This window comes from Bos taurus, chromosome 6 (genome assembly GCF_002263795.3).
Source record: "Bos taurus isolate L1 Dominette 01449 registration number 42190680 breed Hereford chromosome 6, ARS-UCD2.0, whole genome shotgun sequence".
Lineage (NCBI taxonomy): Eukaryota > Metazoa > Chordata > Mammalia > Artiodactyla > Bovidae > Bos > Bos taurus.
In genome coordinates this window covers 70,865,910-70,892,311 of record NC_037333.1, presented here as the reverse complement: position 1 = coordinate 70,892,311, position 26,402 = coordinate 70,865,910, and the positions used below count along the sequence as shown (strand labels likewise).

The window sequence follows — 26,402 nt, the reverse complement described above, 5'->3', positions numbered from 1 at the left end:
TTCTATATTTAATTTTTTGAGGAGCTGTTACATTTTTCCATAGTAGCTCTGCTGTTTTATACATTCTTACCAGGCTTCCCAGGTGGCTCAGTGGTAGAGAATCCATCTGCCAGTGCAGAAAACACGGAAGATGTAAGTTCAGTCCTTGGCTCGGGAAGATCCCCTGGAGGAGGAAATGGCAACCCACTCCAGTATTCTTGCCTGGAGAATCCCATGGACAGAGGAGCCTGGCGGGCTACAGTTCGTAGGGTCGCAAAGAGTTGGACGTGACTAAGCAGCTGAACACCACCACCACCACCCCCACTGGCACTGCACAAGGGTGCTAGTTTTTTCATATCCTCACCAACACTCGTTATTTTCTAATTTTTTTGGTAATAGCCATATTGATAGATGTGAAGTGGTATTTCTTGGTTTTGATTTGCATTTCCCTAAGTGATGCTCAAAATTCTCCAAGCCAGGCTTCATTCAGCAGTATGTGAACTGTGTGAACTTCCAGATATTCAAGCTGGTTTTACAAAAGGCAGAGGAACCAGACATCAAATTGCCAACATCTGCTGGATCATGGAAAAAGCAAGAGAATACCAGAAAAACATCTATTTCTGCTTTATTGACTGTGCCAAAGCCTTTGACTGTGTGGATCACAATAAACTGTGGACAATTCTGAAAGAGATGGGAATACCAGACCACCTGACCTGCCTCTTGAGAAACCCATATGCCGGTCAGGAAGCAACAGTTAGAACTGGACATGGAACAACAGACTGGTTCCAAATAGGAAAAGGAGTACATCAAGGCTGTATATTGTCACCTTGCTTATTTAACTTATATGCAGAGTACATGATGAGAAACGCTGGACTGGAAGAAGCACAAGCTGGAATCAAGATTGCCGGGAGAAATATCAATCACCTCACATATGCAGATGACACCACCCTTATGGCAGAAAGTGAAGAGGAACTCAAAAGCCTCTTGATGAAAGTGAAAGAGGAGAGTGAAAAAGTTGCCTTAAAGCTCAACATTCAGAAAACGAAGATCATGGCATCGTGTCCCATCACTTCATGGGAAATAGATGGGGAAACAGTGGAAACAGTGTCAGACTTTATCTTTTTGGGCTCCAAAATTACTGCAGATGGTGACTGCAGCCATGAAATTAAAAGATGCTTACTCCTTGGAAGGAAAGTTATGACCAACCTAGATAGCATATTGAAAAGCAGAGACATTACTTTGCTAACAAAGGTCCATCTAGTCAAGGCTATGGTTTTTCCAGTGGTCATGTATGGATTCGAGAGTTGGACTGTGAAGAAAGCTGAGTGCCGAAGAATTGATGCCTTTGAACTGTGGTGTTGGAGAAGACTCTTGAGAATCCCTTGGACTGCAAGGAGATCCAACCAGTCCATCCTAAAGGAGACCAGTCCTGGGTGTTCATTGGAAGGACTGATGCTGAGGCTGAAACTCCAATAAGTTGACTCATTGGAAAAGACTCTGATGCTGGGAGGGATTGAGGGCAGGAAGAAAAGGGGATGACAGAGGATGAGATGGCTGGATGGCATCACCGACTCGATAGACGTGAGTTTGAGTGAACTCCGGGAGTTGGTGATGGAGAGGGAGGCCTGGCATGCTGTGATTCATGGGGTCGCAGAGAGTCGGACATGACTGAGCGACTGAACTGAACTGAATGATTAGTGATATTAAGTATCTTTTCATGTGTTTATTGGCCATTTATATATCTTCTTGGAAGAAATCTCTATGCAAGACTTTTGCCCATTTTTTAATTGAATTTTTTGGTGTTTTTTTTTTTTTTCTTGCTGTTGAGTGGTAGGAGCTCTGTCTATATTTTGGGTATTAATTCTTTATCAAATAAATGACTTAGAAATGTTTTCTCCCATTCCTTGGTGCCTTTGCACTTTGTTTATAGTATCCTTTGATGCACTACTGTTGCCTGTGCTTTAGTGTCATATCCAAGAAATCATTGCCCAGTGCAGTGTTATAAAGCTTTCCCCCTTTTTTCCCTAAAAGCTTTATACTTTGAGTTCTAATGTTTAGATCTTTGATCCATTTTAAGTTAACTTTTATATATGGTATAAGGTAATAGTCCAACTTTATTCCTTTGCATCTGTTATTTCTTTCAATAGAGAAGGAAACCAAAACTTTCAGGCTATAAAAAATAAATTTTTACTTCTTTATTACACTTCTTTATTACACAGGTACACTTGCCTTGTTATGGTTGAAAACTGATTTGGGGGAGGGGAAATTAGCAAGCGATATGCTAATTTGGGACCTCTGAACTGAACCACAGAAGACATTTACTTTACTCTTGTCTCCTTAGAGCCAAGATTCTGGGTCTGATAATCGTATAAATACAGTCAGTCTCAAGGAAGCGTTGGAAAGGTTTGATCACAGCCCAACTCCTTCTGCTTCCTCCCGGAGTTCAAGAAAATCATCTCACACAGCAGTCTCGGACCCTTCCTGTGAGTACCCCAGCTTGCAAGCAGACTTCCTTTAAAGATGCGCTTCTAAATTGTTTGCATTATTGTTAGCAGCATTTTTCATCAGCTGCCACTTTCAAATGATAAGTGTTTATATTTCTGAAATACAGTAACTTTTTCAGTGAGCAAAAGGCACATTGCTCACATTTAGCAAAGAATTAATTTATAAAGTAACCCAAAAACATGTAGGTAGTAATGTTGGTATTGGTATTTTTAATCATCCCTCAGAAAGAAAGCAAAACTACTACAGTAATTCCTTTTTTATTGATAGAACCTGTAAGTGTTCTTAGTTTGCTTTTTTGAAAGTGTTTTCTGTGTATTTTGTCTTTATGAAGACATGCATAATTGTCATTAAATTAATTCCCTTTTAAATTTTTTAAAAAGAATCTAGCACTTTTATTTCTCAGAGTACTAAAAGTGTATATAATGAAAAAGGGACTTGTTTGAACTACTCGACATCTTCATGATGGGTGGAACATTAAAGTGGTTAAACATAGATTGAGATTTTAAACCTTTCCAAATATTGTGAAAGGCCTTTGTGTTAACTATTTCTTGGCATTTCTTTTATGTAGTATCCTTTAACACAAAGTTGCAGATCTCCAGAGTTTATTCATTGTGCTTATCTGAAACTGTGCCCACTAATTAATAACTCCCCATTCCCCACTCCCCCCCTGCCCCAGCCTTGGCAGTTACCATTGTCCTCTTTGTTTCAATGAGTTTGACTATTTTAAATAACCTCATATCATTATGAGATACTTGTTTTTTCTGTCATTGCCTATTTCATTTAGCATAATGGCCTAAAGGTTCATTCATGTAACATATTGTAGAATGTCCTTCCTTTTTCAGGATGAATAGTAGTATTTCATTGTATGTATATATCACATTTTATTAATCCTTTCACCTGTCAACAGACATTTAGATTGTCTCCATACCTTGGCTATTGTGAATGATACTGCAGTGAACACTGGAATGCTAATATCTCTTCAAGATGCTGACTTCAATTTTTTTTTATAAATACTCTGAAGTAGGATTTCTAGTTCATATATGGTAGTTCTAATCTTAATTTTTTTGAAAAACAGCCATACTGTTTCCACAGTATCTGTATCATTTCCTGTCCCCATCAACAGTGTGCAAGGTTTCCAGACCTCCACACAAGTTCTCACCAACACTTGTCTTTAGATTTTTTTTTGAACAGTTTATAAGGGTTTTTTTTTTAGTTGATCTACAATGTGATTTTTTGATAGTAACCATTCTTTAGAGGTAGAGGTGATATTTCATTGTGGTTTTGATTTGCATTTCCCTGATGTTTAGTGGAATATTGAGTATTATTTCACATACTGGCTGGCCATCTCTGTCTTGTTTGAGTAAATATCTATTCAAGTCCTTAGGCCATTTTTTAATTAATTTATTGCTTTTTTCTGTTATAGAATTGTAGGGGTAGTAACCATTTTATATTTGAAATTTTCCTATTTCAGATGTTTTCTTTATCCTTAAAAAAGAGGTAATTAAAATAAATCATCTTGTTGTCATAGACTTCACTTTTATTGAATAATTTAGAAAAACAACTCTTTTACAGACCACTTTTATTCACTGGAAAGCATTTTGAGATTGATCTTTGAAAATTGTATTTTTCAAGTACTAATGCTATTCTGTTTCTGTTTACCAACCTTAGCTACACCAACAAAGATCCCAACAGATACTAGCACTCCTCCCAGACAACATTTACCAGCTCATGAGAAGATGGCACAAAGGAGGTCATCATTTAGTAGTCAGGTAAACTCTTCAGATAGTATGTTGCTGAATAAAGATTTATTAAAAGGGGTGGGAGGAATCATCTAAATATTCATCAATTCATTTATTCATTATCCCTTTCTGTGAAATTCAAAATAGTTGTTGATATACAACACTTACTCAAGGTCTTCATTTTTTTGTGAAGTAGTAGTCAAACATACAAGTCCTTTTGAATATTTTTCAGACAAAATGTTAGATTTTTTTTTAATTATGGAAAGCTGATAATTTAGAGCCATTTTATATCTAATTTCAAATACCAATCACTTTCAATAAAGTCCAGGCAACTCTTACTGACAGCCCATGCAAGATAATGTGACAGATGCCTTGAAAGATAAAAAGATAAATAGGGACTAAGCATTTCCAGTTTAGAGGGAGAGACAGGCCTGTGCTCATCTAAAAATGTAGGAGGCTCATCTAAAAGCTGTAATTCAGTTATGAAGATGCCATGGTGGTATTTCTGGTGGGAGTATTCATGTATGGAAACGATTGTCACCCAGTGTTATTTTTTATTTTGCTTCTAGTCTATAAATTCCCAGACTGTTGGTCAGTCATTAACACAGCCTGTGATGTCTCAGTCTGCAAATTTACCAGTTCCGCACGGCATGTCCCAGGTATTTTTATTTGTTTCTGTTAAATATTTTTAAATTACAAATAGTCTTTAAGCTACTAGTGGGGCTTCCCTCATAGCTCAGTCAGTAAAGAATCCACCTGCAATGCAGGAGACCCCAGTTTGATTACTGGGTCAGGAAGATCTTTTGGAGAAGGGATAGGCTACCCATTCTAGTATTCTTGGGTTTCCCTTGTGGCTCAGCTAGTAAAGAATCCGCCTGCAGTGTGGGAGACCTGGGTTTGATCCCTGGGTTGGGCAGATCCCCTGGAAAAGGGAACAGCTACCCACTCCAGTATTCTGGCCTGGAGAATTTCATGGACTGTATAGTCCATGGGGTTGCAAAGAGTCGGACACAACTAAGTGACTTTCACTTTCAAGCTACTAGTGATTTTTTAAAATATAGATGCAGTAAATCTCAATTGTGGACGTTTAGAATACCTGGAGATTTTTTGATTGTCAGTGAATTTGGTGTGCCGCTGGTACTTTAGTTGTCTTTTAGGGTTCATAACAGTTTTGCACAACAAAAAGCTATCCTGATTAATCCCTGTTGAGAAATACTGTGGTGGCTCAGATGGTAAAGAATCTGCCTGCAGTACAGAAGACCTGGGTTCGATCTCTAGGTCAGGAAGATTCCCTGGTGAAACGAGTGGCTATGCATTACAGTATTCTAGCCTGGAGAATTCCATGGGCAGAGAATCCTAGAGATCTATAGTCCATGGGGTCACAAAGAGTTGGACATGACTGAGTGACTAACACTTTCACTTTCCAGAGAAAAATATTAAAGATGAAATGTAGTTCATTTTGTTCTTCCCATGGATATTGGAAGAATTGAGTAATTTTATTCATATATTCATTTGTTTATATATAAGCCATTTATTAAGCTCCTTATATTATCAGATATTGCAGGTGCTGGCAATGCAAATTTCTATACTAAGAAACTTTATTACATCTAGAAGGAATGATAGATAACTACAAATAGTCTATGCTCAAGGTCTAAAGCTTGACACGTGAGCACATTAGATGGACTCTTAATTGCAGACTGAGGAAGGGAAAGAGAACTTTCTGGAAGAATTGTTACTTGGGCTGAGTCCCCAAGGAGGCTTAAATATAAAAGCTAGCAAGACAAAGGAGAGGTATTACAGAAGTGACACTTTTGATTATAACTTCGCAACTTTTCATTTATCACTGCACTCAGTGCCTCAGACAAATGAAAAATACTAAGTTGTGCTAGAAATAATCCGAAATTTTGTTTTGTTTGATGTTGAAGCTATCTCTACATTGTCTTAATTTCAAATAATATTAACATTGCTGCTGCTGGTGCTAAGTTGCTTCAGTCATATCCGACTCTGTGCAACCCCATAGACAGCAGCCCACCAGACTCCCCTGTCCCTGGGATCCTCCAGGCAAGAACACTGGAGTGGGTTGCCATTTCCTTCTCCAATGCATGAAAATGAAAAGTAAAAGTCAAGTCGCTCAGTTGTGTCTGACTCCTAGTGACCCCATGGACTGCAGCCTACTAGGCTCCTCTGTCCATGGGATTTTCCAGGCAAGAGTACTGGAGTGCATTGCCATTGCCTTCTCTGATATTAACACTAGGTATCTAAAAATACCTTTATCTTATATGGTTGTTACTTAAATTGTGCTTAGTTGCTCAATCATGTCCGACTCTTTGCGACCACATGGACTGTAGCCCACCAGAGTCCTCTGTCCATGTGGCTCTCCAGGCAAGAATACTGGAGTGGGTTGCCATGCCCTCCTTCAGGGGATTTTCCCAACCCAGGGATTGAACCCAGGTCTCCTGCATTGCAGGAGGATTCTTTACCATCTGAGCCACCAGACATATATAATTATAGCTATTATATATTATGATACTTGTACAAATATATTGATATTGCTGTAAACTGTTATAATCTAAATAACAATCTAATTGTCATAATCTTGACTTTTAGCAGCACATAATTGTGTAAGGTGTTTATAGCAGCACTATATTATTAAATAGTATCTGGAGTTCCAGTAGTTTTTATCAGCACCGAGTCCTCAAATAAGTATTCAAATCTCATTTCATTCAGTGATAAAGGCAAACAGTGTTCCTCTTAGTTCTTTGATATTATTTCCCATTATTCTGCTTTCTGTGTTTATTTTTATTTTCTTATTTGTATTTAATAGAAATTCTTCAAGTGGTGACAGTATAATGTTTACCTAAAGGTATAAATAACTTTAGGATACATTTATATGATATAAACATAAAATTTCAAATAATAAAAAAGGCATGAGGATATTAAATTTGTAATGTTTTTTCATACCTAGTGTAATCTGATGTTTGATCTGGTTATTGTTAACTTCAGAAGTCAGAGTTGTATACTTTGAAAAGTAGTGTTCAATATTCTCAAAACAAACTTTTGAAGATAGGGTAAAAAAGCTTTTGGGGTGTCATTTGCTTTTACATGCATTGTAGGAGATTCTTAAGACAGATTTCCAATGAAGTGAAATTCTTTCTGCTTTTATACTGCATTCTGTGGTGAATATTCCTGGAAATAAGTAAATGAGCCTATTTAAACTTAAGTGGTGAATCACTAAATGTGCTTAGTTGCAAGCAGTAGTAAATAGAAGCTGTCTATAACTCAAGTGAAGCAGATATAAGTGAGATTGAAAACCTTACTCTGTTAGCAGAATAACTGTGCTTTTATTTGCATATGCAGCATTCACTTATAATCGCTTAGTCTTTAAAGCCTAGGTATTTGTATTTGAGAACAATTTGTTGAAAATTTTATGGTTGGTTAGTCAGATTTTTATTAACTTTCTAATGACCTACACAAAGAGGACATTCTTGGGATGACAGAATTTTATGTGAATAACTCTAGGTGCAGACTACTTTTTCATTTGTTAAAAGATCAGGAATGAAGTTCTGTAACTTGTTCTATCAAGTAGTAGCGCCACAGTAGGAACTTAGGTCTTTAAAAGCCAGTGTTACCAAGTCATCTTGTAATCAGTCAAGCTGTAGTCAGAAGCTGGATGAGAAATTTGAACAGGGATGGTATAAAAAAATTAACTGGTAACAGAGATTAACTACTGAGAGCAGTTAAGGGAATTCAAAAGGATACAGGAAAGACCGGTGTAGAGAGCAGCCACTAAGGGTAAGTGAAAGGGAGAATTGCCAAGGGGGAACAGCTCAGAAGACTCCTTTGACCCTCCTGAACTGCTCCTCCAGGCCAAGCTGAGACTCAGGTCCCATTGGAGCTGCTGTGGCTATATCCACTGGATGGTACACAGGTTCACTGAAGTGCCACAGACTTGGGCTGGGGAGCGAGCAGCCACTTGCTGGGATACCAGTAAAATTTGCTGGGAAGCTGCCCACTAGCAAGCCAGTGAGACTTGGTGGAAAGCTAGCTGCTGGTTGCTGATGACACTCAGTAGGATGCTACCCACTAGCATAAGAACACGAAGGAAAAGCACTAGAACCAGAGAGGTAACCCATTCTCCCTTTACAGTATCCCTCCACATCATACTGACATGACTGCTGGTGCCTGCTGATGAAGGAGAAACATTTATAGGTCCCAGCTCTAGTACCACAAAGCTGAGCCAGGATAGGTGAATTAGGTGTTGAGAAGCAATAAATTAGTAACTGGCATGACATTCTTAATTCGTGATATACTGCTTGGATTTCAGATTTTACAATTATGAGAAGTGATTGTAAAATATGTTACACTTTTTCCATCCATGATACTTAAGTTTCAGTTCTCAGCTCAGTTAGGAGCCATGCAGCATCTCAAAGACCAATTGGAGCAACGGACTCGGATGATAGAGGCGAATATTCATCGGCAACAAGAAGAACTAAGAAAAATTCAAGAACAGCTTCAAATGGTCCATGGTCAAGGGCTGCAGGTAAGTTACTACATTTGATTACAAACAAAGCATGCCATTTGTATTTTGGCTTCTTAGGAAATTGACTCTTCTTAATAAAAAGTGAGATCCAAAAGATAGGTTTCATCCATTTAGTTCAGTAAATACTCATTGGTTATCTACTCACTATGATTGCATTTACAGTCGCTAAAGATAATTGATTCCTAAGAGTGTTTCCATCAGCATTTTTGTTTCTCCAGATTAGAGTCATCTTTTAGCAGTCTAATTATTAGTAAGCTTAAATTCCCATAATATCAACATAATACTTTACATAGACTTTTAGGTATATGTAGGTACAGAATTTAAAATTCATCATCAGTAATTTTTTGAATAACTTACTGGTAGGTATGATTCAAATTATAGTCTTACAATGGTCAACCAACAGGGCCAAAGTTATGCCTGTTCGATGCAACTAGGACTTTGGTGAAAACTTCAAGTGAAAACCACTTCTCCCTAATGCCATAAATTATAAATGATGAGTGATGCAGAGCTTCCAATCCACAGACCTTTGAGTAGCTGAGTTAGGGTAACGGTAGCATATATAATAATCCTTAACATGTAAAGTGTCAAGCAAGTAGAGGTTTTGAAATTTGTAACACTTTTCCTGACAATTAGAAACATGATTAGGGGTTAGGATGATTGAAAGAATGAAAATGAGTATCATGTTTTATTTAGTAATTACTTATTGTTCATTGTTGATTCAGAATGACTTAGTCTTCTCGTTACTTGCTTTTAAAACTTAATTTTTAGATATTTTTGCTAAAAATGCTCTCATTCTTTTTAATTTAAAAAGATCATTTTAATGTAATCTTTATTTTTAAAGATGTTTTTACAACAGTCAACCCCTGGATTGAATTTTGGTTCTGTTCAACTTTCTTCTGGAAATTCATCTAATATCCAGCAGCTTGCACCTATAAATATGCAAAGCCAGGTTGTTCAAACTAACCAGATTCAAAGTGGAATGAATACTGGACACATTGGCACAACTCAGCATATGATACAACAGCAGACTTTACAAAGTACATCAAGTCAGGTAACGTTATTGAGTACAGTGGGCTAGGGAATGTTCAGTGATTGAAATGCGTGGTGTTGCTAAAACAGACAAAAGCTTCATTTTGAACAATACCATATGTAAAACTTTAATAGTAATAATTAGAAACTATAGTATTGAGAGTGATAAAGTATTTTGTGCAGAATTGTTCTTAAATTGTTGAATGCTTCCTGTATTTCAACATTTAGAAAATTTTTGAGTTTGCTTCAAATGAATATACAAACTACTTCTGTGTGTGGGGGAAAAAAAAAGAAAGTTGCAGGATTCTGACCAGGATATATGTTACCATATGTGAAGAATGTCTTTTGTTAGGGCAGTGATGGCTTAATTAACATTCTAGGAAATTTCAGTAATTGACATGCATCTGCAATTGTAAATCTCAAGACTTCGAATGAAATACATAAAAATGTCAAATGTCAGTTACTTTGAGTGTTTAGTAGTTCTTCATGTGTATTTTATGTCATCCTTGTTAAGATCATGCTCCTTTTCAAAAATCATAGCTTACCTTCCAGCAAGATATTGAAGACTAATTCATTCTCAGATAATTGCAAGTTATTCCTTGATGGTTCAGTTTCTCCCAGAGTAGTATGTTCTGCCACTTCTTTTTCTGTCATGTCAACTCTTGTTAGAATGATTAGTAGTAGAAGCATACTTCCTGAATAAATTTTTTTCTATTTGTAAAATCTTCTGTTTTCTAGCAGAGTCAACAGAATGTACTGAGTGGGCACAGTCAACAAACATCTCTTCCCAGTCAGACGCAGAGCACTCTTACAGCCCCACTCTACAACACTATGGTGATTTCTCAGCCGGCGGCTGGAAGCATGGTCCAGATTCCATCGAGTTTGCCACAAAACAGTTCCCAGAGTGCTGCAGTAACTACATTCACTCAGGACAGACAGATCAGGTAGTTGTCATGTTTCCAAGATGTCAGTTGTTTGATTATAAAACAATACTTGGATTTTTTAAATGAGATTTTAATTTATTGCTCACTCTAGAATTTGAAATAAAAACAATGTATCCTTGTTGAAGTACTTTATAATAAAAGAGTAATAGCAAATTTTTTTTCATTTTATTTCATATTCAAAAATGTGCTAACATATGGTAGAATCCAAATTCTACACAAGTTTTATGATAGGTTTTGTCTGTATCACTATAAAACTTTTTTATCTTTTCAATATAGCCGCTCTTGTGTTGTCAGTGTAGTAGCAATGGTTAAGGTGTATGCTACCATAGTTTATATGTGTTATGGAGTAAGTTTAGCTCACCTTTCTTGAATTTTGTTAAGTACTGTACTAAATGCTCCAAGTATATTATCTCATTTAATTCTTATTTTAAAAAAAAGTGTGAGGGTCTTTATTTCCCAGGAAAGAATAAAAAATTTGGTCAAGGGTCTGAAGCTGTGAAGGGAGTGAAAAAGGGGATCTGAATTCAAAACTGGGTGTCTGATTTCAGAGCTCAAGTGCTTAAACATATACTACATTAAAGTTTTATGGGCAATTCTAGAAAAAAAATCGCTTTCTATGACTAATTTTAGTCTTCCAAATAGCTGACCTAGAAATAGATATTTAAAATAAAATAACCTTTTCAAATATTAGGAAGAAAGATATCTTTCAAAACTATAGGATTTCTGTAGTCTTAAAAATTACATTTTAAATGCATTTTATTTTTATTTATTTTAGTGTAATATAAGTAGACTGCTGCTTTTATAATAAAATCTTGCTGTTGTATTAGACTTTGTAGTAGATTTTATTGAAACCCTATTAATAATTTCCAGAGTGTGAGGAAGCTGCTGGATTGCAGAAGCAATAAGATCAGAGAGAAACTCACTGCTGCTTTTTGGAACTCAGTTCCTTCAAGTTAAAAAGTCCAGCTTTTGAAGGAAGTGTTATGAATATACTCCATAGAAATATAATAAAGGGCTAGATTTAAAGCCCAAGGTAAAATCCATTAGCATAGAATGTTGACATACATTGTAGGGGACACAGTTTAGCAATTATTTGTAGACAGCTGTTTTTTTGAAGGGGGAAAAACAACTTCAGCAAATATTTGAGTGCCTGCTTTATGTGTATGGCACATTCTTTATCCCAGAAAAGATCGGACTAGTCAAAGCTGTAGAAAGGTGAATAAATCAGTATTATTTGATGTGATAAATACTTAGTAGATTTTTGAAAAGGAGGAAGTGAGCAGTTTTATGGGGTGAGGCAAGCAAGTGAAGAGAGGAGTGTGGTCAGGGAAAATTTCAGGGAGGAGATACTTGGCCTGTGTCTTAAGCTCATTGCTTTAGATATGTGTGTAGAAGGGAGTCACACACAGTAGGGTATTTAGGCAGAGGGAGCAGTGTATACAAAGAAAAATGTTAAAGCCAAAGTAAATTGCAGAATGTCTTTTAGTGCCAGAGAGGAATGAGATATTCTCATACTTAGCAGTGGGCAGTTGGGCAATTCAGATACTAAATTCTTTTAAGATTACAGAGAAATTAGTGCTTAGCACTTCTGTGATTAAGCCACTTTGTAATGTTATTTGTTTGTAAATTTTTCATTGTATATGTTTTTGCATTAAATAATACCTTTAATCCTAAAGTACATAATATACAACGCTTTATTTTTAAGATTTGGCATGGATTCAAAATAGAATTGTTTTGTCTTGTGGAACATTTAAACTGTTAGCATAGATATGCTAAGTGTAGTTATAATTATCTACCTTAAAACAGGTTGTAATTGCAGTTAGGTCATGTTAAATCTATAGTAGAGTCTTATCTCGATTTCCTCACTGTAGTGACCAATGTTAGAAACTAACTTTATCTCATAGAAAAGGCAGATAGAAATGATATTTTTCCCTGAAGAGGCATTGTTTTTTGTTGTTCTTTTATTAAAGACTGTGGAAGCATGAAGGTAGTGGGTGGGAGGGAATATTAGTGAATTGTAATACAGTGGGTACTATGCCTGTTGATAAATTTGTAAATTGAGGGTACTTTTATATGCTGTTAGAATGTTATCTAGTTTTGAAACATAAATGTCATTTATGTTTATAAGACACAACTTACAATGTAAACATCTATAAACTTAGAGGTCTTTTAAAAAAAATTCCTTTAGGACAGGTTTATTTTCATTAGCAAAATGAACCATGTGTCACATATATCCAACTCCCAAGTACCTAGTAGTTTTATAAAAAGAAAAAAGTTGATATTTTTAACAGATTAAAAATTTTTTGCATGCGTGCATTACATTCTTTTTTATTGTGGTGAAATACACATAACAAAGTACTCACTATGTTAACCATTTTCACATGTGCAGTTCATTGACATACGAGCATGTTGGCACCATTGTGATAGTCACTACCATCAATCTCCAGAAATTTTTTCTTCTTCCCAAACTAAAAATCTATATTAATCAGACAATATGCATTCCTCTTCCCCCTAACTCTTAGAAACCACCATTCTACTTTCTAAGCACATACGTCTGTGAGTTTGACTACTTACTCTAGGTACTGTATGTAAATGGAATCACATAATGTATGTCTTTTCTACCTGGTTTATTTCACTTGCCATAATGTCTTCCAGGTTCAGCCATGTTATAGCATGCATCAGAATTTCCTTCCTCTTTAAGGCTAAGTGTTATTCAGTTGTAATGTATATAACACATTTTGTTGACCCATTTGTCTACCGATGGACACTTGGGTTATATCCATCTTTTGAAAATTGTGAATAGCTGCTATAAACATTGGTGTGCAACTGTTTGAGTCCCTGTTTTCCATTCTTTTTTTTTGTTTTTTTTTTTAATTTAATATATTCCTTACAAATATGTACAGAAATGGAATTGCTGGATCATATGGTTGTTACATTTTTAGTTTTGATGAAAGACCACCATACTGTTTTCCATAATGGACAAACCACTTTATATTCCCACCAACAGTGCACAGAAGTTCCAGTTTCTGCACATCCTTGTCAACACAATTACTATGTTTGATAGTAGCCATCCTAATGAATGTGATGTGGTATCTCATAGTGGTTTTGATTTGCATTTCTCTAATGATTAGTCATATTAAGCTTCTTTTCAGTGCTTATTGACCAGTTGTATATAGTGTGAAGAAATATCATTTAGGACCCTTGGCAGTTTTTTAATCAGATTGTTTGTTGCTGTGTTGTAGTATTGCTTTGTATTTTCTAGTTACTAATCCCTTACCAGATCCATGATTTGTAAATATTTTCTCCCACTCTGGAGTGCCCTTTTACTGTGTTGGTAGTGTCCCTTGCTACATAAAAAATTTTTAATTTGTTTTTCAGTTTATCTATTTTTTCTTTTGTTGTGTATGCTTTTAATGTCATAACCTAAGAAATTATTGCCCAATCCAGTGTCATGAAACTTTCTCCCTGTGTTTTATTCTAAGAGTTTCAGTTTTCGACATTTATGTTTATTAAGTCTCTAATCCATTTTGAGTTAATTTTTATATAATTTTTATATGATGTAAAGGTCAAATTTCATTCTTTTGCATGTGGATATCAAAAAAAGAGTTTGTATTTTTGTTTGTGATTGCTTCATTTTGCTCTGTACATTTCTGTTTCACTGGTATCCCAAAGGGAATCTTTAAAAACATGAAACAAAATTGGAACATATGGCTTTTAAAAAGCTAAATTGGTAATATCATGGGTATTATCTTAGAGAAATATTCAGTCCATTGCCTTTCATAGTGTATACTTGTACTTCTGACTCCCCTTCCCTTTCTTTCCTCTTAACAGATTTTCTCAAGGTCAGCAACTTGTGACCAAATTAGTAACCGCTCCTGTAGCCTGTGGGGCGGTCATGGTACCTAGCGCTATGCTTATGGGTCAGGTAGTGACTGCCTACCCTACCTTTGCTCCACAACAACCGCAGTCGCAGACACTGTCAGTCACGCAGCAGCAGCAGAGTTCCCAGGAACAGCCGCTCCCTTCAGTTCAGCAACCATCTCAGGCTCAGCTGACTCAACCACCGCAGCAGTTTCTACAGGTAATTCTCCCTGGGAAGAATGTCCCAAACGTATTTACCTTTTTATAGTGAAATTAGGGATTAAATGAACAGTTCTGTAAATGAGCTGAAAAATCTGCAAAAACTTATTGTACAACTTAAATTTCTATAAAGACAGAAAGCTTATCCCAGTTGGCTACTTTTTCTTCTCTTAGGAAACTTTTAGTACTGCTATGGAAATACCCAGTTATCTAAATTGGTGGATACAATACGTGGCTGCTTCCTACCCATATCAAGGCAATTTACAGAGAGCTCTCTCTGGCTAGAGTTTCTGGAACTCAAGCAAAAGCACTTTTCTCTCTTCTTATAACCCTAGGGGCCCATCAAGCTGTACTCTCTACAGATCATGAGTATTGAAAGGGTTTTTTTTTTTAATTACTTTAGGCATTATGTTAAATTATTGAATTAAATTTTATAACTTTTTTATTATAAATTAATATTGGAAGAAAAATACTGTGAAGGCACAGGCTGTTCTGAGATTGAGTTACTGCTGCACCACATGCTGTGTGAACTTTGGCAGTTTACTTAACTTGCTCAGATCCAGTTTCTTCATCTATGATATGGAGGGGCTAGTCGTTCGTATCTCATGAGTAAGATGCATGTGAATCACTGAGCCTAGTATAAGGTATATACTTAAACACCTTATAACTTGCCTTCATAAATGACCACTATCTTGAATAATGTAATAGATACTCAGATTAACCAAAATGCAGACACAGATCTCTTGTGGGTATATCAGACAAGATCTGCTTATCTAAAGGATGCAGGACAAAGTCACCTAGATTGGGATCCTCAGCAAAGCAGCAGGCAAATTTCTGGACCTCAGTACCCTCTTTGGGGCATCACAATAGCAGATTGTGACATCTGAAAATCCAGCTTTTTCCTTACTGGTCCAAGAGGCCAGCAATTTTGAATATAGGCTAAGCCACAATTTGTGCTGGATACCATTCCACTTATTCCAGGCAAATACCATCAGTTTTTAAAGTATACAACATATGGTATAATTAGAAGATTTCAGTATTATACTATATACTCACGCATAAATACACTGTTAGTTCATCATCATTGGTGTTCTGGTACAAATGTATTTCTTAACTTGATGATGTGCTAAACTAAAAGAGGTTAGTTACTTAATTATCTCTTGAGAGTCATACAGCCCCTTAGACATTAAGCCATTAATGACTGGGTTAGCTATTGTTATAAATGAGTTGTTATAAGTGAATTAATGACAAGAATTTATAATAAGTTAGAAACTATTCTCTAGGGGAAATGTATGTAATGAGAATTAGGCAGAAGCTTAGAAAGGAAGAAGACTTGGCTTAGGAACTCAGTTTTCTGAGTCTCTCAGAGAACAAGGGCTCTTAAAAGAATGAACATTCTCTTCCACTTCTGGGAAAAAAACATTTCTAAGAAGCAAGATAGGCAATACCCTTTAGAAATACACTAATACGTAGATAGAAATACACAATTTGTCTTTTCTGATTATGTAACACCTAGTTCCAAAATGTACTTTTGTTGTAACCCTATAAGGCTCATAAATACCCTGAATTCTTTTATCTTACAAAAGCTTTTCCTAATAACAGTGAGAAAAAGAAAATGTCTCCAAGTGCTTAGCAAAGCTCAGTGGCCTTTAAGTTTCAGAGATCTATCCTTCTGTGTGTTTGTATAGTTGTCTTTCATACACATTTGCAGAAATCACCTATTACAGTTCCTTTTTAAAATCATGAACCTTGCATTAAGACATTGTCCTTAGTGAAGAAAGATATTAATTTTAAAATTCCTCTTTCTTTTGACTAGTTTCCTTTGTATCTCTAGAAGGAGAAATTAGGCAAAAGAAACTGAGGTTCATGGAGCTGACACTTGCCCAAGGCCTGATAAATACAGAGCAAAACTCAAAGCCAGGGCTGCTAATGCTTTCAGAGCCTGTTCTCTTGTTCTGTTTTGTTCTTTGTTATATCACACTGTTACATAAAGGACATAAGTCTGTAATTGTGTCCTCAGTTTTATGGTACTTTTAAATAATAATGTTAATATGTAATCTTTGTAAAAACCCAGTGTGGGAAATACTCTGATTATCCTTATTTTGTAAATGAAGAAAATGAGGTCCAGAGATGTAAATAGCTTGACCAAGTTACACATCTGGTAAACTGGGCAGCCAGAGTTTGAACCCAGGCAGCGTACCTCAGGGCCCATGCTCTTGGCCACTGCTGCTCTCACCAATCAAAAAGTTGGCGCAGAAGACATTTTCTGTTTGACCACAGATTGTTCATATGTCATATGCTCTTAGCAATGCTTAAATTGTATCATCTGTTTAAAAATGTGGTCTTTAGGACATAAAGTGAAAGAGTATGTGTGGTTTGTCTCAGGACATAAATAGCTTTCTGTATCATATTACCTCTAGCTCAATTTCCTTCTAAAAAATGAAATTCTGTTATACTTCAAAAAGAGGGAAATGCTCATAAGCATTTTCCAGAATACTATTTTTAAGTGGAAAAAAAAAACAAAAAACAAAAAACAAGACTTATGTACAGGTTTTGACCCTATGGGAGAAGTGGAAAACTTGAGTAGTCTTAATGTACACAGTATAATGGGGGTGAAGCAGTGTTGAATAATCCGCTTGTCTTTTTAGACTTCTAGGTTGCTCCATGGGAACCCTTCAACTCAGCTTATCCTCTCTGCTGCATTTCCTCTACAGCAGAGCACTTTCCCTCAGTCACATCACCAGCAACACCAGTCGCAGCAACAGCAGCAACTGAGTCGGCATAGGACTGAAAGTTTGACGGATCCTTCCAAGGTTCAACCACAGTAGCGCACACGCATCCTCTCTGCCCTCAAGGGAGGATGGGAGTGTTCCATAAAGAGTTGCTTGGATGATCTAAGGATATGATGAAAAGTTCCAGCGGTTTCATGGGATGCAATACTGAGTGTTCTAGTTCCTGGAATTAGTTAGCAGGGAAAATGCTGCCTAGCACTACATATGTACATTAAATACCAGCCAGCAGGAGGTGATCATAGGGCCACAGCCAATTCTGACAGTGTTTTACTTGCCCAGATATTTTTTAATGGAAAAAGAGTATATTGCCAAATGTTAAGAAGCTCAGCTATGAAACAGGACCTCCAGTGAATCAGAAAGGCACTAATAACATTAGTAACTTTGAGTGGTTCTGTGCCTGTTTTCAAGTGTTACAGAGGACACACCACTGCCATCCATGTCAGGGGTTTGCTTACGATGATGCCATGAAGACAGTCCAGTAGACTCGGTAGACCCCCTTCCCTTTTCAGATAATGATGGAATAGTAATTTCAGAATGTTGTGTGGGTTCAAATTCTCTATGTACAGATGCTGTAAAAATAATACTATGTATATGTCTGGATAAAAGGAGAGAAAGCAAAACATTTTGTATGCTGCATGAAAGCATTATCTCTTCCTTTAGGTATGAGTACATTTCCTTAGATTCTGATGCCATGTGCAGACTAATACATCCTCTTTTCCCTTTTGTTTACAGTATGGTAGTGTTCTATTCACTCTTCCGGGGCACAAGTCTTTTTTTTTGGTTCATACTTTAACTGTGATGTCACAGTTTGTTCAGTGAGGTATGATGTGCTGCTGGGAATGGAGTTTTTTTTTTTTTTTCAGGTTAAATTATTTGAAACAGGATTTTCAAGTTACTCAGAAATATCCTTCATTTCATTATTCTTCAGTTATGTTTAAGAATAGGATTTGCACTGCTTTATTTTAAGATGGTTGGGAGTTTTGAGCACATATTTTGATCTAGTTCCTAGTTGGAAATAGTTGTGTAAACGGTTTTTAACAAGCTTGACAGTTATTTCAAGTATGTTTCAGTTATAGAAGTGAATTTGCACACAAAATATTTTAGGCACTTTTTAATGTTCTCACTGGTGGGAATTTTAACTTTTAGGATTTGTTGGAATCTTTTTATTATCCTCCACAGTTTCAGTGCTTCTTTTAGTCAGAAATGATTCAGGGTTATTTGAGGGGAAAAAAAAAAAGAAAAAACAGCCCATAGTGCCTTGATTTTCATTCAGGTGATTAGTCACCATCTTAAACTCATTGTCTAGTTTCAGTAGCAGTTTTGAAATCTTGGTACATTTTTAATAGCATGTGGGTGTCAGCAGCACCATTAAGTTCCTAATGAAGACTCTCTGAGTCTCTTGGATTAGAGGTACAAATAATTTCAAAATAAAAGATAACATCCTAGTGACACTATCAGAGTTACTATTGGATCACAAAGTTGTTTTTCTAAATCAGCATTTTCCTTAGATTTATGTATTCATTTAGGAATTACCAGTAAATATTTTCTCAATGTGATCTTAAAATCCTGCAAAGACAAAAGAAGGGTTAGGGATTGGCTTTACCTTCACTATAGTGCTAGAATCTTGTAACTCACGTGCTTTATAAACATGAACTAAGATTTCGTTTGGTGATACCATATTCTAAAGGTAGTAAGTTCCAACTAGAATTGCATACATTAAAAAAAAGCATTTTATAGATTCTATGGTACTAATAATTAAATTTATAACTAGAGAACAAAGGAAAATTAATGGGAAAATATCTTATTGACGATCAAAAATTATTACTGAGGAAAGGGAAGATAGCAAGCTGTAAGAAATTAAAATTAACCTTAAAAGAAAACATATAACAGAATTGAGGTTGTTAAACAAAAAATTTTGGCAATGAAAATAATACAGAATTGCTAGATAAAGGTGTCAGGGGAACTCTCAGTTGGTTCTAAGACTTTTCTCTTCTTAGCTTTGCTATCATCCTTAAGGGATATACTTTATCTTTCTGTAGAAAATCATACCTGGCCACACTTAAACTAGAAAATTCATGTTGAAAGAAAACAACCAAAGAAAGTTGGTACCTACCCTTCTACAAAAGAAGTGTTACTAGATGCCAATCAGTAATTAACATATCAAGGAGCTCCTCTTCTAGCTAAATGACCATCCAGAAGAGATTTCTGACTTTGTCATGAATGTCAGGAATAGATGTCAGAATATGTGTGTACTTAAGCATATGCCCACAGTGGACAACGTTGATGTTGTAGAGTATGGCAACAGTATTTTTTCCCCCTTCAAACTTGCCTTTCCTAACCTTATCATGCCATTCCATATATTCTGAGTTGTGCCTCATCTATTTATTGGCAATATATAGTGATACGGATTTAGCAAACAAAAGGTATGAAGAACTATTATATTACGGTTTATCTTCCAAGTCCCATATGTGAAAAGAAAGATGGTGAACCATGAGTACTGTGTACTCAGTTTAACACAAGCAAAATGTAAGACAAGCCACAAGGTAAATTTGTAGACAGTTCACTCACATTCTCCTCTCCCTGTCCCTTCAAGTATTTTTCCATCCTCAAATATTTAGGAAAGCAAATTAGACAAGATTTTGCTTTTATAATTCCTGTTGTTCTCACAGCTCACTTTTTTCCTGCTTAGAAATGGTTGCTACATTTAAAGGAGCAGCTGGCTGCTTTGCTGTCAGAACGAAGTGTTGTGTCAGAAGAGCTAGTAACTGCCTCTCAGCTCCTTCTTTAACTTTGTTTTCCTCCTGCTTCCCTGGAACTTGGACCGCAAAGTGGTTCCTGCCCCCTCCTCCATGAACCAAGACTTGAGCATCCTGATGGAAGATTCAGCAGTTGCCTGTAATTCTTTCATTTCTGTAGCCAAAGCTGTTAATTGAAATCCAAATCTTAGTCATGAAAAAATACCAAATAGGAACACTTTTCTGCTACTTAAAAATCTTATCTTCCCTCTTCTTTACTCTCATAGATATGACATTTTTCTTAAAAAAAAAAAAAACAACAACTTTTTTTCTGGGTGGCAATTGTTAGGTGTTAGCTGCTTTGAACTGCTGTAGCCCTGGGTGTGAGTCACTATTGTTTTTAAACTACCAGTGAGGATTATAAGGATTAATAAAGTTGCTGCTGAGAGTGGTGTCAAAGCAGAATCAAGACACTTAAAAGTACTTTATTATTTGAGTGAAAATATTGGTGGAAAAGCACATGTGGGGGACGGTGGGTAACATGTAAGTAAATAACTATAGTTCGGTCTCCCAACTCTGTCCCAGGTTGAAGGGGGAGTTTGAGTGCTGTGCTCTATCACTTAAATCTGGTTTAAGAATGTACTAGTAATAAAGGGATGCCAGTAACTTTGACTAGTTTGTTACAGAGTACTCAATGCAGATTAGTGAAAATGTTACTAGAATTTTTCAAAAGTGCTCGGGTTGATGGTCATTGCCTTAAAGCATTCTGCTTGCAGTTAGTTACGGGCACTGTGTCTTGAAGGGAGATGAACCCTTGTTCAAGAAGCCTTAGAAAGGGGCCCCTTAAAATAGAACTCGTTTGCCTGCTCTACACAGACAGGGGAAAATTATTTTAAACTGGATATTACTCAACAAGTTTTAAAATATTTCCACTACATTGAGGTAAACTATTTTTTTTTTTTTAAAGTGGACTGCAAATAACATTTTGCTCTGGTATTGCACATTTTTACTTTTTTTTTCTGTATTTCTTTGGTGATTGAAAGTTTGTTGACGAACATTTGTGTAAAACTCATTCACGTCTATAACCTTTCCAATATCTGTGACCCTGTTCTTAGTCCCTCGGGAGTCAGTGTTGGAAGGTATAAACACTGGATATTACTATTGCTGAGTGAGTCTAGCCAGAAATAAGCTGATGGGAATTTTTAAACGGAGGAAAAGAAACAGCACAAAGGCACTTGCCATTTTTAGTGATCAGAGAAAAAGAGTCTTTTTTTGTTTGGGGCGGGTGAGCATTCTTCTAAAAGGAGCTTCTGAAGTAGTTGCAAAGGAAAAGATTTTACTATTTTTATAGTATATTTAATATATTTGTATATAACTATGAATATAATAGGAACCCTTCACACGCCTCCCACTTTTCTAGTTTACTTCCCCTTTTGCCATAGCACTAGCATAGCCTCATCCGCATGGGTACCGTGCCTATTGTCAGCCTACCAAAAGATAGTGCTGCTGCTTTCTGAGACAGGTGAGAAGACCCAACTCTCATGCCTGGGGATCCTTTATGTAGGAATAGCACACACTTTGCAGATATCACACCACAGTCAAAAAGGATCATTTTGAAAGGTTAACAAGCACTTTATTGCAATTATTCATTTTGATAAAGTTTATTATCTTAGATATTACCATTTCTAAAGGATCCCCAACTCATCACTTAGGTGAAATTTTTAAATGACATTTCTGAGAAATGTTTAGATCCAGTGAACCATAGTAGGTTTAAGGGAGTGATTTCAAGGTAGCCAAATGAACTTTGACTTTTGTTTTGAATGTGGTAGAGTCAAGGGATTGTAGATGCCTAGTTCCATTTAGACACTATTGTAAACCTATCTTGCCTATTGTGTGGACACCAAAAGAGACCAATGAGCCTGTTTGTTTTCAGAGGTCTAGGAGAATTGCATCAGTGTGAAATAGATGTATAGAACTAACCTAAAAGTGATTGGTAGTCATATTTTAGAATACAGTAATTTCAAGAATTCTGTTTTAAATGTGCTCTGAAATGTTGGCATGTCATTTCAGTGTTCCATTTGAATTGCTCTTGTAATGTTTTTGCACAAAAAGAACTGAGAAATACTACTTTGGTTGAAGAAAAGGAAAAAAATAATTTGGTCATATTTTAATGTCTCCTGTGGAAACACTGGGGGGTGAATTTTGTTGGTACAGTTATTTTCAGGATATTTGAAACAGTATTGAACAGCTCACAAATTAAGCAACCGTGAATGGATTGAAAAATTAAAACTCTTTCCATGTGACTGTTTTGCATACTTTATCCCCATGTCATAATTTAACACTACATTCCTTGTTTTTCTTAAATAAAATAACTTTGCGGGTTCTGTTTTTGAGTATTTAGCAAGTTATTTTCTAAGCTGCCCTGGTTTTCCTAGGGAAAACGTTCTTAGGTGAAATAGGATATAGTTTATGAAAAGACATTAAATGAAATCCCATCACCACCACCAGCAAACACTGAGGTGCTGCATTAAGTGACAATCAAAATAGTATTTATAGGAGAATTGAGAAAAGGGTTTTTAAAGAAGCAGTTGCTTTGAAAGTAGTTGTCTGGGTTTCTTGAATAAAAATGGCTAAATGTATTTATTTATATTTTTAAATATCTTTGCGTTCCGTTTCCTCATCAGCGTGATTTCAGTGTCGTGTATTTAATTGTGGTTTGTTTTGTTCTGCCTCGTAATCTGTGCAGAGGACTGGCTCTGCCTCCTGGGGGGTGCGTGTGGGCCTCAGCCCTCGTGAAGCCTCTTGGTGGCGCTTCGAATCTGTTCCACTTCAGCACAGCAGTGGAGCCCAGCCCAGGTGCCCCCAAGGCTCCCCTCCTGTTCTCAACTTAGTTAAGAAAAAGTAAAAGTAACGCCAACTGTTTTCTAGTTTCACTTGCTGCCTTTTCTATTTAATGGGCACTTTTTATATAACTTCCCCAACGCAGCCAAAGGCCAGTATGACAGAACCCATGGCACACGTTGCCTGTTTTGCCCATTTGGAAAATGTTATTAAAACAAGCAGCATCTTCTAATGGCCATCACTCATATTAAAATCCATCTAAAGTCCTTAAATATAGGTGGAACAATGTATAAATACTGCAGACTCTTCTACAAAGAAAAAAAAAAAAGTGCTGTCTGTTATATATAGTGTAATGTTGCTTGGTCCTTTAAAACCAAAGCCAAACCAAACCTTCCTACACAGCACCATCCAATAAAAGCAGTGTTTGAACATGTAAAGCCTAGAAATTTGAGGATACTTATTGCTGGTCTGCATTGGAACAGAATTCTCCACCTTAGGGCTCTTGAGTCCCACAGGCAACGTCCAGAGTGCACTCTAGCTTTGGGATCCCTTAGAGAACGGTAATTAAAATAAGTGAACCACAAGTTGGATTTAATGATGTAAAAAGTGTTTCTTGACTCTTTAAGGGTTAAATTGGAGAGCTCATGTTTTTAAATGTATGCTTTTAAGTTTCTGAGGAAACAAACTGTGACATCGCTTTAAAAGTGACATTCAGATGTTTTATGATGTGTGTTTTGAGTTGGCCTGTACTGGTGCAGATTCACCACTGGCAATGGTTGTGCCAATACTAAAGACTTAAAATGTAGGAGAAGCTATATTGTGTTCAGGTGGATGTATTATGTAACCAGACAATCATCAAGCAAAAAGAAAAAAAAAACTGGCCAGGAAATGTCGTTTTCCTTTATAGATGTCAGCCAGCCAGAACAGCTGTCATTTAGATCATCCTGGAATCACTTTGAGATCTGTTTTATCATGGTGTAAGTTGGGGAAGGTCCTCAGTACGGCACTTGCACATTCTATGTAAAGACTGAAGCCCAAAGACGAGTTAAATTCAGTGCTGTATTGAAACCAGTTAGTGCAAAAAAAAATTTTTTTTTATCTCTGTAAATTTTTAATTGTTAACATCAGTTGGTAGTTGTAAAAACACGCACCAAATTATTTCTAATGTTCTGTGTGGTTCTTAGTGTGCTACTCTTGACATTGATATGTCCTTACTGCTTGGTTCTTGGTTTAAAATTAAAATTAGATATAGCCTGTCATTCTTCCTTCTGAAAGGGTGGAGCTGTAAATGGCTAAGAATACCTATTTTTCCTAAAGTAAACATTTCATTAAAATCCAGATTGATATACAAAAAAACAAGGCTGACATTTCCCAAGTAATGTCTTCAGCCTGAATCCTAAAATGCACAGAAGCACGATGGGTAATGTTTTAACGGTGCTATAATAGGTTCTCTGCTGATCTTCACGACCTGTTTGGAAATACAGTATTGTATAAAATGTGGATCATTTTGTTACTGATTTAATATTGCCATTCTGATTTGGTGTTTAAATTGGTTACACTTGTTTCTCAGAGCTATCCTTTGAGAAGAGTGTAAAGTGTGTTATTAGCCTACCTCCACTCAGGCCTCTTGCTGTATGACCATTTTTCCAGGTTATGATGTGCAGTTTTTAAAAACTATATGTTCTCTATTATAATGCTTTTTCCCATAGACTCCTGTAATGTATTCAGAACCTAAAATGACAATGAAAAGAGCCAAGCAGTAGCATTTTGTTTTTTTTTATAAATGTAAAAATTAGATTCACTTTGTTTCCTATTCAGTTTTAAAAATAAAAATACCTCAGTGCTGTGTTTCCCAGTATCACCTACATTTCTCAATTTAACACCTGCTTTATGTGGCACATAACTTGTAAGAATCACATTATTTTGGATTTTAAAGAATATTAAATATTTTAAAATCACTACTACTGACATTTTTCTCTTTTATTCAGCCATGGAGTTAGCAGCATTTAGCAATTTTTGCCTTGTAGCTAAGCTCTGATCTGCCAAATTCTCTTGAGTAGTTGTGTCCTGTTACGAGAGTGTGGGGCCTCAGAAAGCCTCACTGTTACTCACTAGGCTGGTGCTGGGACCGGGCTGCCTTCACTGCCAGGTGTACCAGCTGTTTTCTAACAAGGAAGTAATACAGTTCCACAATTCTGTTTGTAACAATTTAAGGCAGTATTAGGGATATTTTAACTGCAGAGATTTCTGGTGTAGTCTGGGGACTTACCCGAGATTTCTTTGCAGTGTGTTATGGACATTGTGTTTTTCTACCCTGTAGTACACACTTTTCATGGTAGAAAAGTTTCTAAAAATGACTTTTTCAGAAATACGTGAATTGCTGCTTTTTAACTGACAATCATGTTTAGATCTCCTCACAATAGTGGTCAGCTGTCTCCCACAAAGTTACTACTGAAGAATGATTTCTGTGTTGAGAATGCTGGGTAATCACTGGGTTATTTCACAGTCTCTTCAAGTTACCAATGACTGTACACTGTGCACTTTGTAAGTAGCCCAGTAAACCTGACTTGCTCTGGGTCTGCTATTATATATACTTCACACAAGGAACATGTGGAGGTTTCTACAGAACTGTTCTTCAGGTCTGTAGCAGTTTCTGGTAGCAGTGTTACTGCACATGGTAATAGAGCACATCAGGCTGGGAGAAGGCAGGTATACTGCTTGGATGGAACATTTGGTATGCAAGTTACAACAACTTAAATGACAGTGATTAGTGAAATTGCTGTGATGAGGCGGCCTTCACCATAATCAGTGATTGTGGTCTCTAGAACTAAACTGTCCAGTTTGACCCCCTGCTGTACCAAGAGTTAACCTTTTAAAAAAAATTTACATTTAGTACCTACTACCTCACAGAACTTTGTGAAGGTTTATTCAGTTGCTAAGTCGTGTCTGACTCTTAGTGACGCCAGGATTCCCTGTCCTTCATTATCTCCCGGAGTTTGTTCAAACTCCTATCCATTGGGTTGGTGATGTGATCCAACCATCTCATCCTGATGCCTCCTTCTCCTCTGCCCGCAATCTTTCCATCAGGGTCTTTTCCAATGAGTCGGCTCTTTGCATCAGGTGGCCAAAGTATTGGAGCTTCAGCATCAGTCCTTCCAGTGACTATTCAGGGTTGATTTCCTTTAGGATTGTTAAGGCTAAGATAGTGGTTTAAAACA

General features: G+C 36.5%; 1 protein-coding gene across 12 annotated transcripts in view; it reads left to right on the top strand.

Annotated features, from left to right (window-relative positions):
- Positions 1-25,145, top strand: part of CLOCK (clock circadian regulator) — a 111,401-nt gene extending 86,256 nt beyond the window's left edge. For 9 of the 12 annotated variants that reach the window (XM_010806120.4, XM_005207981.5, XM_005207980.5 and 6 more), the window contains 8 exons: positions 2,321-2,462; positions 4,153-4,253; positions 4,793-4,882; positions 8,611-8,763; positions 9,605-9,814; positions 10,531-10,736; positions 14,568-14,817; positions 17,465-25,145. In XM_010806120.4, the coding sequence (XP_010804422.1) occupies positions 2,321-2,462; positions 4,153-4,253; positions 4,793-4,882; positions 8,611-8,763; positions 9,605-9,814; positions 10,531-10,736; positions 14,568-14,817; positions 17,465-17,644 (1,332 nt within the window). In that variant the 3' untranslated portion in view covers positions 17,645-25,145. The remainder of the gene's footprint in view (positions 1-2,320; positions 2,463-4,152; positions 4,254-4,792; positions 4,883-8,610; positions 8,764-9,604; positions 9,815-10,530; positions 10,737-14,567; positions 14,818-17,464) is intronic. The other 3 variants (XM_002688257.7, XM_024992965.2, NM_001289769.1) reach the window with 2 other exon arrangements.
- Positions 25,146-26,402: the final 1,257 nt, after the last annotated feature.